This window comes from Enoplosus armatus, chromosome 10 (genome assembly GCF_043641665.1).
Source record: "Enoplosus armatus isolate fEnoArm2 chromosome 10, fEnoArm2.hap1, whole genome shotgun sequence".
Taxonomy (NCBI): domain Eukaryota; kingdom Metazoa; phylum Chordata; class Actinopteri; order Centrarchiformes; family Enoplosidae; genus Enoplosus; species Enoplosus armatus.
In genome coordinates, this window is record NC_092189.1 from 22896297 (window position 1) to 22911370 (window position 15074).

General features: G+C 40.5%; 1 protein-coding gene across 1 annotated transcript in view; it reads right to left on the reverse strand.

Annotated features, from left to right (window-relative positions):
- Window positions 1–12759, reverse strand: part of htr4 (5-hydroxytryptamine receptor 4) — an 88903-nt gene extending 76144 nt beyond the window's left edge. The window contains exon 1 of the mRNA XM_070913412.1: window positions 12681–12759. Within this exon, the coding sequence (XP_070769513.1) occupies window positions 12681–12736 (56 nt within the window). The 5' untranslated portion in view covers window positions 12737–12759. The remainder of the gene's footprint in view (window positions 1–12680) is intronic.
- Between the last annotated feature and the right edge of the window lie 2315 nt (window positions 12760–15074).

Sequence of the window (15074 nt, forward strand, 5' to 3'; positions counted from 1 at the left end):
TGTCAGTGCTGGCAGATAACGTGGAACCAGACTAAGTTTGTTTTGAGACAAATAAAACAAACAACACTAAATACTAAGTGGGTGACCAATCCTGTTCGCTAGTGTTTCGTGTGAAGCGCATAAAAGTTTCCTCCTCGTCTCTGATCATAGTTCCACTTAATTTCATCCAAACAGACTTTGTTTGTGTCTGATTCACTCCAGCCCCTCCTCACCTGCTGTCTTTGTTCAAGTGTGAAATTTACTGTGTTAATGGGACAAATTAACATTCACACACATACACGTGCATACACCCACATTCAAGCTCACACACACACACATGCACACACACACGCACACACACACACACACACACACACCGCAGAATGAGTCAGTTTCTATACACAAATAATTCACAGCATGGTTTTAATTCTACTGACTAAAAGTCCTCCTGCAGGTTGTGTAAACAGCTGGACACCTGCAAAGAATGAAGACAATGTACACACAAACACACACCACAGATGTGTATTACTACACACTGTGATAGATTGTGTAGATGCAGATCTTTGCAGCAAATTATCTAGAACTGTCTAAAACACATAAATAATAATCGAACAAATATAGCACTTTGTTTCATCAGTCCGAGATGACTCATTGAAGAAGTTATTGTGTTGTTTGGCTTCAGTGTCTCTGCTGTTGTGGGTAGGACTGGATATCATTCAAAAACTGGCAATACCACCGCCAATGCCTCTGCTTTTATCGATAAACCTTTTTCTTATTTAATTAAATATAGACAGAGGAGTTTTTTGTGTTTAAAAAAAAAGCTTCTGTCTTCACACAAATACAAGGACTTTGCCATCAGACAATACATCTATAATTAGCTCAATTGTGGTTTAAATGAGAAATGATCTGATCAAAGAGTAAATAAAGTAAATATAACATAAAGGACTAAACGTACCAACACTCTCAGTTTAGTTTGGTTGGTACTCTTTCAGGTCAGAGGGATTTCAGATTAAGTCGATTTCGCATTTTACATTTTAATGTTGATTGAAATGCACAAAAATAAATACAAATGCTTTCTTCTGCAAGGGTTTTCTTTCTGCAGGATTTTTGAATGTGGGTGAAAATCGGCACTTTAATCCAAAACCTGTGTGATGTTTGAGATCGCTGACGGATGTTTTGCTTTCAAATTGTATCTAAAATTTGGCCACTTTGGCTAAAAACATTTTTCTCTTCTCAAACAAGTTGGAGACGGAGATTCAACACTAAAACGACTGCAGAATAAACTGATAACCGTGTGTCAGAGATGCAGATTGATGTAGATACAGTGTGAATATACAGTACAACTCTGTAGATAAGCATGGGAGGAGGCAGAGTGGGTCCGGCGTATACAATAGAAGATACTCCAGAGCTCCACAGTGTCATACTCTGTCCTTTCTACCCTAAAAGAATTCCACCGATCTACAAACAGGGCCAGTAAACTTTAGAATAAGTAGATCTGCTTACACGTGCATCACTTGGAGAAGACATGAAAATAAGCCACCTGCACTCTGCAACGTGCATCTTGATCTGGTCTGAGCAGAGCCAACGTGACAGCAGAGCTGCTCTGCGCAGCCTGATCCCTCCTGACACTGCAGCTCTCCTCCCACTCAGCCACAGTCGCGCTGACAGCCCGTCACCAAAATACCAAACAGACGCAGGTGAGAAAAACCAGGAGTACGAACGCCAGGAGAAAATGCCACTTTGCTGGCTCAAAGCTTCGCTGTGTGTCGTGAGGAAAACACAACCCAGAATGGTAAACTGGCAGACTGGAAGCAGAAACAGCCGCCCTCGTTTAGAGCGGCCATGTTTGATAATTAATGAGCCGACATCAAGAAAGACACTGTTTTTTCATGGCCAAGTCTGCTTCAATCCCTCTAATGGACTTTCTAATAAGCTTATTAATCATCTAATTCATGAATAACTACACATAAAACAGTCAAATGAACTGTAAAATTTGCTGTATTTCTTTAATAAGTAAGTACAAGTACTACGTACGATAAACATCTGAGCTCCAATACCACTGGTATAAAAGAGTTATCTGTCTTTAAACACGGCACAAAGCTTTGGCTACGACATGCTGCTCGTTTGGACTATGTCAGTAAAACATGTGAAAAGCGTAACTTGCGATGCAACCCAGTCACCCGACTGCAAAATCACAGAAAACGTGTGTAATTCCTAGAAATACTGCAGTGACAACCTTTAGCAGTCTGTCTTGGTTGAAAATGTTTGTTTTAAACAAATAAAGCAAAACTGATGAGATGCTACTGACGCAGTAAACTTCACCCATCTGCTGCGAGTAAATTAAAACAAGCAAAACTATTCATCATTTTAAAGATGCATCTTGCAAACTAATGTCTGTTTCAGCAGCTCACGTTTGTGCTTTTGTAAAATGACTGATCTGAGGTCAGCGTCGGCATCAGAGCAGCGGGCCGAGAGACTGTAGGACCTCAGCGTCTTGCTGAAGGACACTTTAGTCTATTCTTAAGAGATGGTCCTCCAGTTGAAGGACAGCATGCCGCCCTGCAGCCAATGTTAAACAGATTTGGAAAATGAGCCTTAATTTTGGGTCAATAACCAGGCGTCTCTTTCCACCACAGAAAAGATGAAATTTGCCTTTCAGATTCGTCACTTTAAAAAAGTGACACGTACTGTTGCAAAGTGCTTTCAGGGCATGAAAATATGACTGTAAGACAAATTACTGTGCGTCCTCTGGAGACCTTTGCTATAAACACGGGAACTCTTATTACAGTGTTTTGGAATTACACCAAATCAGAAAGTTTGTATTCCTGTTGACATAAGTTTGACTAAGCACACCCTGCTTCTCACGCACAAACACACACACCAAGGTCAAAAAATATGCGTAGATTCGGGACAAAACATCTGTCAATGCACAAAAGACAAGATTTTTGTACGTTTCAGTGTTATTCCCCACTTCCACAGGTAGCCATAAATAGATGTTGACACACTACGTTTAACCTTGTGAGGATATAATCCATCATCAGTCATAAGGGTCGACTCGTTGATGACACAAAGGTATGATCTATGTCATATTGTTTGGTGGGCTATGTAAACCTGTTTTTCCATGCTGGAGTAAAATTGGGGTATTTTCCTATTCAAGTGTTGTGTACACATTTTCAGTAAAAATCTATATGTGAGTGCATGAAAAGGTCAACTGGGCTTTTCTGAAATCAAATCTTTGTTGACTCTGCACTGGAATAAACACACAGAATAGTGATCTTCCATCTCTTTAATTCTGCATGTTGCATCTTAATATTAGCCCGAAAGCTTCTGTCAAAGTGGTCAAAGACACATACGTACAGTGTATTTGCATTACATTGACTTCAAACTTCAAAAAAGTGAGAGCATAGCTAAAGAAGCTCCAGTTCTCCAATTACCAAAAAGGAAGCAGCGGTAAAGGCGTCAGTCTTCTTACAAGACCTCAAAGAGAAAAGTATGTGCAAGTATGCGAGAGTGTAAGAAAGGAACAAAACGAGAGCTGAGGAGAACTTCTGATTTAACAAGACGCACTGTTTTCCAGCCATGAGGCACTCGAGCAGGTGTCCTTTTCCTGAATGGGAAACTCCAACCTGCTGCACAGGCTTGTAAACTGTATCAGAATCACCTTTTTACAGTGAAGGCAGAGAGATCTGACTTGACGATACCGTTGAGAAGTTTCAGCTAAATGCTCGTGTTGTTTTGACAGCTTACAGGCATCAGCGCTGCATTTTCTCTACTGCTTATCTGCCACGTTCTTATCTTTATTGCAAAGTTCATGACCATTCTGCACATCTGATTTTAATGTCTTTCTGGCCTCTGCATGTTATAGATATAGATCTGGGTTTTCACCCGTAGACTGAGCATGTCTGTCATATCTACCTGATAATCATCAGGAAGAAAACGTCTCAGCGTGCTCCTTGTAGGATCAAAAGTGAAGAATCAGGAGCCTCGCTTCCCCCAACACTCAACTAAAACACACAACAGAGTTTCACTTTGCAAGTCGGGTTGAATCATGAGGATGGAGGGAGGAACGCTGGTTAAAAGGAGCTGTTTGATATTTTAACATCAATACCACCATAAAAGCATATTAATTTCTGAAAACATCAATCAAAATGTCACTGGAAAAGGTGTTGAAAAGATTAGCTGTAATAGATAACGAGTCTGAATAAAGAGAACGTTGAAAAGATGTCTTTTTCCCAAATTAAGGGAATACGTTCAGAATTTAATTATCCATTCAAAGCACAAAATTGGATGTTTTGACAAGGTAAGTGGAGGAAATCTCGACCAAAAATTATGTCTCTTTACACTAAATTTGGACACACTTCATTACATTACATTTCATTACATGTATTCATTTGAAGCTTTTGACGTACAAATGAGGTACAATCCAAGTACATCACGGAGAAGCTTTCAAGGATAAGTGCCGCATTGCTGAGTTCCATGTTCCAGTAAAACTATCAGTTGTTTTCAGGCGAAATTACTGCCAACACACCAGATTTTGTAAATAATCACAGCTTGAGTGGACACTCTGTGCTCAGTGGGATCTAACATTTCTGCAAACAAACCTTCAGACTGTCGACTGGGCCTCTATGCTGCATTTTAAGTCACTACCACGTTGGATTTGAAGGAAAGTCTGTTGTATTGGTTTACAGGAAAGCAGGAAGAGTGATTCAAACTAGGCTACAGCGTTCTGGTTTCTGGTTCTGGTAATACCAAACAGAAGAAGAAGTACAAGGCAGAAGAAAATGTAAAAATCTCCTGCAGCATTGTTTCCACAGAAGTGTTGAAAGGACACAACAAGCTGACAACAAGGCCAATTAGTGCTCGTTGAATTATGATATTTTTATATTTGTGTAACTTTCCCAAAGCTGAGACAAGTGATTTTTATGTGCATGACATGTAAAGTCTATGTAAACAAATAAAAACAATTTCAGCACAGCATTTATCAGAAGAACCAGAACTATTTAGTCGTGTTCATTTCAAGAAACAAAAACATGAACAGCACCACGGGCACGAAATAAAGGAATCTCAAATGTCAAACTGTCATATTTATGGTGTTTATTCATTTCTATTTTAATTCTTACGTATATACAAACATGTTTTCATAATTTACCTGGTTGCTCTTTAGGTTTTTCATAGATTAAATGTCATTTCGGTGTAATTGTTCATTTTCCTGTCAGTGTTATTGTTTGGCCTTTATTGGCCCATGTCTGTTTTTGCCTTTTAACACAATATCTTTTCAATGTATTATATGTTTTCATTTTGTTTCATTTACTTATTGCCTCCCAACAGCAACATCTCACTGAAGTTTGCATGTAGCATCTTTAAACAATCATGTTAAACTCCATCTGTCGCACAGATTCTGCAGAGAAAGAGTTCAACTCAATATGTGGAGATTTAATCCTCTACATATTTAGTTTTGCATATCCTGTGTGTATCCTGCAGCTGTAAATTCTCTCTCCTGGTTTAATCCCCTCCACACAGAGAGGCAGCTGCTGCAGCTTTAATCAGCGGTGTGGAGGCAGTGACGGCTAAAACCACCAACAACACAGGAACCCCAAAGCAAACAGCAGCATCTTCCCGTTTTCCTCCACATCATTAGAAGACACTGCTGCATGGCTGCTCTCTGTATGTGTGTGTGTGTGTGTGTGTGTGTCAATAAGATCATAAACACTCTCCGCTGCAGTCTTTAGCATGAGTGTATCAAAGAGAACAGCTCGGTGTGAAAACACTGCGCAGCCTTCAGCTCAGAGCCACTTGTCACCACAAATTAGTTAATTGTTCTGCACTTCAACGTGAAATATGACATATTTGTTTCAGTGGAGAAGCTGGCAAAGACCTTCTTCCAACAACTCTTTTAAGTTTTATTTCTGTGTCTCAGTTTGTCTCTGCATTCGAAGCAGGACTGACATTTTGGGAGAGTAGCTATTTGAAGAGGCTCTACTGCGATGAGCGGTGTGAGAGTCTTGAGCTTGGTGAGGGATAAAAGCAGGAAAATGTTTTGCACAGCCCCTCACATTTTATTCAGAGAGTGTTAAACTGTTACCTGCGCAGAACAACACAGACAGAAAGACAGAAACTAAAAGTTAAGATTCGTAAAAGGACAATGTGTTCTACGAGTGAGAAGATATGGAAACCAGAATGTCCCAGAATACAGTCAAGGAGGCGAACACGCACAGTGTGTTGCGGGTTTTCGACTGCTTTTTTGTTTCTTTTCATTCTTGATTTTCCTTTTACATCTGGAACACCTTGGCAACAAGGGGAATCATCTCGAGGACGATACCCAACGCTCTGTGGAGCTGAGGGGAACTGCAGAGCTGGATAACTCTCTGTGAGGTTGTAACGACCAGCAACTCACTTCATATTAAACGTAGTCACCTGATCCACTGATAATAAAAGATATAGTGCACTTTTAACAAAATTAAGTCCGAAACGTTTTTTTTATCAGCTTTTAAAAGGCTTACGACCTTAAGACACAACCTTTCCCTCAATGGTAGCCACACCCATATTGGATCTTTGTGACAGAGATGCCATGAAATGTGTGAAGAAACACGCTCATTGAGGATTTTGCAGGATGTATGTCGTTTTCTGAAAGGGGAGAGGATCAAAGAGCAGGGGGAGGCGTGGAGGCTGAACCGGCATGTGCCTGGAAGTGCTATCAGTGACAGGTGGGATAAATCACCTTGTCAGGCATGAAAGGAAACGGGTTGGAAACACTGTATAATGGAGCACTCAGCCCAACACACACACTAACTCTCCACCTCCTGCCGACTCCTGTCCATCTGGGAGGATAACAGATTCAGCGGCTTGGCAGATGTCAGTTTCATCACCGGAGATTTTGACGGCATCTTTAGCGTGCTCCGACTCAGATACGGTCCTGCCTGAGTCGAATGGAAGCTCGGGCCTCAGTTCGTGTGTGTGTGCACGCTCAGCTTCATGCATCAGCAAATGTTTGTTTTTTTGTATGAATGGAGGATTTCTAATTGAGATTACGTAAGCAGTCGCTGAATGAATTATTCAGTCTGTGATTTGAAAAAGACAGTGAACTTGTGTTGGCTGCACTCGGCAGCACAGACACCAAACGGCACACGTAGGGCTTGAATGGAGGGATAAGAAAAAGCAGAATAGACTGAGATTGTGCTGTGAGCTGCTGCCGACTCCGCAGTGAAGAATCGATGTGTCAGAATTAAGTACAGGTGGCTCGAGGTGATAGATGATAATGGATCCCTGTACCCCTGCATCTTCTCATGAGGTGCAGGGGTACAGGGGATAAACCCTGCATGCATACGTTATTAAAGAAAACAGACTTCGGGCTAAAGAGTTTATTTACTCTCACAACAGAAGGTGCAGACAAATGCAGAACGTCAGACATGACTGCAAAACAGACAAACGACCAGCAAACGCTCTGACTGTTCTCCTGATAAGCGACGTCTGCACAGGTGAAGTGGTGAAGTGGCGTGACGTTGTTATATCAATGAAAACGTTTTGTTGTTGTTACATCCAATAACAAATTTATTTGAATCAAATTCAGGCTTTCAGCTTCTGTGAATGGCATTTATGGCACGCTAAAGGTTCGGAAAGGGTCACGGTTACCGCCAATAACAAATGCAAACGTTAACTGAACGTCTGTGACGAGAGGCCACACCCTCACTTCATTCACCTGTGTGCACGTTTCTTTGTTAATTTTGCAAAGCACCAATAAAACAAACTTGTTTTGTCGTTTATGCATGAGGACTTGTTTGCACACTGATTTTAAAAGTAATTATTTATTTCTGCATTGGAGCCAACAGCGGTTTCGTCTCGCCACCACAGGTCAGTAGCCTATAATGTATTTACAGATTACCTACCTACAGTACCACTTTTATCGGTTTCAATAAATAAATCTATGAATAGATTTAAATTCCTGTTTTGTCCCGACCATTCCTTATGAAAAGTTATTTAATTTGTTGGTCATGTGATCCCATTGTACCACCCATAATAGTTTTGATTCAAAGTGCATTATTCAGTCACTACGGTTGATTTATTTTTCCACTAGTAATTGTTTGCATCATTACCATCAGCTGGAGGACATCGTTTACACCCCCCATCCATCTCTTGCTACATCCGTGAACGGATGACATGGATGAAAAAGGTGAATAAACAGCTGATTGAACTGAACGAGCAAACAAAAGAACGAATGAGCAAACAACTGAGAAATGTACTGTAACAGCAGAGGCAGGCAGAGGCGACCTGTTCTTTCCATCTCTCTGTTTGGCTTCATGCCGTCTGAGGCCGAACTTTCCTGTTGGAAGTAATCATCCAGAAAACAGGATCTGTCACAGGACACCTGAGGTGGCGAGGAGAGGGAAGGCAAACAGCAGAGCGAGGGGGGAAAGCTGATTCGAGGAGAGGAAAGAGAAGCTCGCTGCTATCTGATCGCTCTGACTGACTGCCTCGTATTGACTTGTGGCTCGAACACGTCGGCCTGTTCCGGGATGATCGCGGTTGCATAAAAGTCCCTGACATGAGCTATTACATTGCAGGATGTGTTTGACATGAGAAATATTAGGTCTTGGTTACAGATAGCTATAGTGTGACACGCCATGGATATTTGTGGGAACATTCTTCTTTCACGCCGTGCTGATAGAGTTTCAGGGTCTTCTTCAAGGGCGACTGACGCTTGCTGTTGAAACATGTGCAACGTAATGTTTTTTACCATCCCACCAGCAAGTGGAAGAGTTCTTGTCAAACAAAGAGTTGCTGGTCCCACCATTTAAGCAACCTAAAACACAGGTAGGAAGGTACGAATCCTAAATTTAGTTTTAAATACAAGGTGCAAAATGTGCATAAACATGAAGTTAACGGCAGAATTGTTATAGCCCCCGTAACGGTGCATCTTTGGCAGAACTTCAAAATGTTCAGCTCCAAACTCGTCTTTCTATAACTCAACCTGCACTGTAAGATAAACTAAATATAATATAAAATATAATATGGCCAAACTGAAGAAAGATCCATTTTAGATACAGCATGTGCAGCAGACATCACTGGGCCCTTTTGTTTCAATTCACCGGTGTGCCAAAATGGGAAAATAGGTTTCCGCAACACTTACAAAACTGTAAATATGGAGCCGGCGAAATGGTTGCATTTAAAAAAGTCAGTTAATTGAATGTAAAGCTGGAGCACAGCAGTACATGCTGTAACTGAGTGATGTACTTCACAACATCAACCGGTAAATAATTATCATATCATTTCATATTTCGTTTGCATCACACCCTGTATGTATGGAAGATCTACAGTGCTGTTTATATACATTTACCTGAGTGGATTGATTATTGATATTGGTGAAAAGGGATCCACGTTCCATATTCTGGTGTACATGTGGCAATTAAGCGCCAATTAAATGGATGTGATTCTGATCAATAAGATTGTACGAGGAATGACTCCAAACCATCTGCACAACAGCATCTCCTACGCAACATTATTACATAAAATCTGTGTGACATGAAAAATGTATGATCTCGCCCACTTGACAAGCTAACAGAAAGCGATGCTAAACGGTTTCCACCAATCAAAACCTTTCAGAGGCTGTAGAGGAACTGGGTTATGCATTAGGAGCCACGATGGCAAATTAAAAATTGAGATTCTTTGCTGGAAGGCATTTTACGCTGCAAATACTCTGTTCTAAATAAACGAGAGTGACTTCTAGTTGGAGGACTGCAACTCTGAACCAGCTTAACATGCACATATGAAAGATATGCATTTTCTTTTTTACATTTTTATGGAAAACTATAGCAGTGAAGCGTCACGGTCTCGGCTGTGCCTCTTCCTCATTCCATGTGTTTTCCTCATGTTTCCCCTCCTTGTGTTCCTGTCGGTCCCCTGTTTGTATTCTCTTTGTGTGTGTGTGTGTCTGGGACTGGCTACCTGTTCCTGCTCCGGCTGCCAATTCACCTGCACACCTGCAACTCATCCACTAATCAAGGTCCTGCAGTACATAAACCTCCATTCATCTGGTTACTTCCTGGTGTCACAATGAAATGTGACTAACCTTGTTTGAATCTTTTGGGTCTATAAAACCTTGAGATTACAACATGAAGCACTTGTGTAATTTTAATTCATGATACTGAAGAGGATACTGGTTGTACTTGGTTACTTTGATTGGCTGTTTTTGTGGATGGATACACCCACGTGCCTACACTTACGTACACTGACAGTCTGCCTGCCAGTAAAATGTGACGTGACAACTATACGACCCTGAGGTCTGCTGCTAAGACGCTAGTGAAACTGTCCATTTGGGAGGAAGTGTAGCTCATTTAGAATCCCATGCAGGAAACTGTACATAATGTGGACCACATTTGGCACAGGAACTGTAAATGTGGTGTAACTGGGAAATCATCTGTGCCAGAGAACAAACTGAGATAAGACAGTAATGTGATGCCATACTGACAGAACATGAAGTGCAACATGTGTGATATGATAAGTTAGCAGCAACAGTAGATAGTGTCTCCACTAATTAAGAAATGGTGGGTTGAAGATTAAGAACTATGCTAATGAAGCTAATTTAGCTTTAAAAATGATCTCCCTCCCAACAGTAATGGATGTTTGCTAATTTATGCCTGCGTTTGTGTTTGTGTATCACTTGTCTCCCACCTCCTGATCTGTGTCACCAACCAAACAGACAACATACTAAGACGTATGTGACCACACTACGTAACATATGTGACCCTGTGGATGTATGTAGGGCTCTGCGTGGGCCGGTGTGAGGACGCATCATACGTCACACGTTCATCACACTACTACAAGTCACACTGCGTTAGCTGTTATGATTAGCATTCACAATTTCTGAATTACTTTTGACAAGGAGCGTCATTTATTTGTGAATTCATCATCAAAGTTCTTGACATTTATCATCAGTTCTTGACATTTATCAACAATAGAAGATACTGAAGATGTCATCAAGGCAATACTGCAATACTACTAATACTGCATGTTGTCAACAACAGTAAGAAGCACGCACACAGACTTGTTTTTCAAACAAAACTATTTCATGTGTTTCGGCTTCAAGTTTTGGTAAAAGTTTTTGCTCATGATAAAATCCGTTATCTGTTAACCTAAGAATAACAGACATTTTCCCACAAGAACAGCCTCATTGAGGATTGGCTGACTCATTGATGATAATGAAATTTACTGGACGCTAAATTCGAAAATCTACTGAGGTGTTTTCAGAGTCAAGGAGCCATTAAAAACTACACATCCTCTCCTTCTGGGCTCCAGCTCTTATCTCTTTCATAGCTACTTTAGAAAGAGGCCTGCTGTTGCCAAGGTAACAATGAATGGCGATCCAAATCGACAAACAAACAACACTTTTTGACCTTAAACTAGCCTCTGACAGAAAGCGAAGAAGAGCAAAATGCCCACAGCAGGAAGATTTATTCTGGTCATTGTGAAGATAATTAGTGTAGAAATACAACACAGAAATGTTCAACATGTCCTCAGTCTGTCTGTGATGTCCCATCTGTCCTCCTGTCTCCGGTCTTTTCTATTCTTCTGTCTTTGCATTCTTGAAGTACTGTGTCTCTTTCACTTTCTGCATGTTTTTCTTATCAGTCTGTGAGTCAAAGCAAGCAGTCAGAAAAAAGTTGTCCAACTGCACTTTCACAGTGATGATTTAAGACAAATGAAAATCTCTCTCTCTCGCCCTCAGGGCTAAAAGACGTTAGCCAAGCGGAGGAAGCTATAAAACAACTCTTTAAAAAAGACCACCCCACAGATTCAGCAGGATCCCTGCTTTAATCAAAGCAACAAGCCTGAGGGCAAGACAACTACAGAGGCAGTGAGCGGCGCAGTAGAAACCCCACACTGTCTTTTGTTTCCTCAGCTGAACCAGAAATCTGAGGATGAGAATGTCCTTGAAGAAGGAACCAGAGCAGTGAATTCATCTTTGATCTGCAGACCTTTGAGACTGGTTTATTACACAATGCAGCAGCCATGCCTGCTATCTTTCCAGATAAAGAGTTTTTTAGGACAGACAACAGTTTGTGTGGCTGAATAGATGAAACGGACACACACATAAAGCCGACAGATGATGGCAGAAAATGCATTTTCTCATTATTTTACGAGGTTTTTAGGGATAACTTTGTAAACTGGGAAGAATCATCACCACTGCACATCTTCCACAGCTGCTCGCTGAATTGATTTGATGAGCATGAAAGTGATCTCAGCACAGTACAGTAGAGGCTGTTATCAAAGTTCAGGGTGGGGCAGCACCCTGCTAAGACACTTTAGGTTGGTTTATCCTTTGATTTGGTACAAATCTGCACATAAACATCACCTGTAAAGTCTGTCAGTGGCATCCTGACTAATTAAGGTCACGTTGTAAAGATGCCAACATAATGCCTTCATTTACAAATACAAGAGAACAATCGGAAAATTCAAGTAAATAAATGACTGTATGCTGCTTTGAGCTTACCAATCAACCTCCATTGACAACATGAAAAACATAATGAAAGATCGTGTCCAGGCATTTAAAGGACAATAAAAACTAAATCAAGTGAGTAGAAGTAACCAACAATGCAAGATTAAGATCCAGAGAGATTTTATGTGTTGTGCAGTAATGTGACCATTCCCAGGAAGTGTTCAATTACAAATACAGTTATTATTCTACATTTAAGTTGATTAATTCTCACCTCTCACTGACAAGCTCCTCCATCACCGGCATCTGGCCTGCAGCGCTGACATTCATGTAACCATAAATGCAGAGAGTCCCTGCAGGCAGAAGATCACAATTAACAAATTGACATAATCATTTATATTATTATAGACTGAACTTTTAATTACACATATAAAACAATTCGTGCAGTCAACAGACTCCGTAGATTACATTAACATAAACGTATTAAACCGAATCAGAATTATGCAAATGTGACACTTCTTTGACATTTGAAGTCCACTGCCGATTGATCGGCACTGTGAGTGCTACCGCCGATAAACCCATACAAAGCAAATTCACTCACATTATCGCAGGTAAAACTAATTTAAGTTACATAAACATACCTCAAGGTTGAACTGCCTTTCAAAGCTGCCTTTTCACGTCATGCAACTAATCAATAATCTAAAAGACACACTTGAAAACGCTGCTATTGTAAACGTATTTCTGTCCGTGTCTGCCTCGCGAAAGGTGTAACGTTTCCCAACAGATCTCCTGATTAAGTAAAGGCAAGTAAGTGCATTTTATTTGCTGCTACTTCACTGTAATAACCACACAATTGTAAATGCTGTAAGATATAAAATGGAAGCTTAAATAGAGAAGTTTGTAATTCTAATAGTCCTTTTAATCAAATGAAGCAATCTGGGAAGTTGAAGGTATTGTTTCATATAACTGAACATGTTTTGTGGAAACTTTGCCATCAACTAGATTTCACTGTTATGATCTTTTATATCTCAATGCTGCATTCATTCATAATTTCAGTTTTGTGAAGTAAAACATCAATACATTTTTATTCATTCTTCATTTCACTTTCAACCAAAACAGTGCTAGAACAAGGCTTGACTGCTGAGTGAATGTAAATGTCCACGGCCACGCAGGCAGAGAGGACGGACAGTGAAGGTCGGCCTGACAGGGAGGTCAGGAAGAGACCAAGGAGGACCCTGACCTGCAGATTTACCCCCTGAATAACAAAACCCATTATGCCTCAGCCATATGGGCAGCTGTCAGAACCAGTTCATCATGTGGACATTTAAAGCAGAGACGGCATCCGACAGCAGAATGAACAAAATGCTCATATTACCTACAATACAAAAAGGGCAGAGCTCAAAGTCTCAAACAGCAGATTTTGTGTTGTGCAGCATGAATATTCTTGTTATTAAATACGCAACACAAGAGGAACAAATTCACCCTGTTCAACAGAAAATAGCTGATGAAGATGATTGTTCCCTCATTGTTCCTCTCTGGTCTCGGTAGTAACATGAAGTCCAGTTTGGTGACATCCAAAATAATGCTGGTGTGCATAATCCTCTTACACAATATTCACTCTGTCTCTCACACACACAAACAACAAACATGCAATCATGTAAACATTGAGTTATATTACATCACAGTACTCTGGATTACTATCCAACAGATGGCATATGTTCGAAATGCTTAAACACACACACACACACACACACACAAAGGACTGGCGTACTTAGAGTCAACTGTTATATGGACAAATCATTCTGCAGTATTTACAGCCATGAAGACAGACTGCTAGCATCCCTTGAAAGTTAGCTGAAGTCACGGTTACTAATAATATTGTTTTAGGCCAGTTATCTTGAGATATAAAACGTTCACCTTGGCATAATGACTTCTCATTATCTCAGGATAACAAATGCTGCTCATATTTAGCTCGTCTGATATTTTCCTTGAAGCCTTTTCACTGTTTTAAACTGCTACCTATAAAGCATAAATGTCACGTTTATGTCTTCAAGTGTGGCTATTACGGCGTATTTTCTGCTTTTTGGTCACACACACTGTCAAACTCTTGGAAGTCTTCTTGGCATCACCATCTGCTAACATGGCATTTGGTGACAGTGTATTTCTTACTTGACAGATGACGCTGCACAGTCCAGTTCTGTGGCAAAGACATTGAAATATGCTTTGCACGTTTTCATTTGGCATAAAACACAACATGAGCTAGCAGAAAACCTCTATGCTATGGAGGGATGTTTTTAAGATCCAGTCTAGGGGATGCGATGCACCAGGTTTAGGTTCCACTCAGTGACATTTGGTTGTGTGCTACGAAACACAGCAATGCACCAGCTAAAAGTCAAGGTGGAAAAGCCTGCTAGCTAGCATACATGGATGTTAACAATGCAGGTTTATTTTATAAGAAAGACAATACCTTCAACACCTTTGCTAGACCTCAAGGATACAATACATTTTGGTGATAAACAGTGAATATAAACAAGAAAACTCCCTTCAGTGCCTTTAAACTGGACTTATTGGACATTTTTAGGGCCGCCTACTCTAGAAAACACACATTTAGACTGACACATAGAAACTAGCTAGCCTTGCAACAGGCTAAAACTATACTGGGCTACTC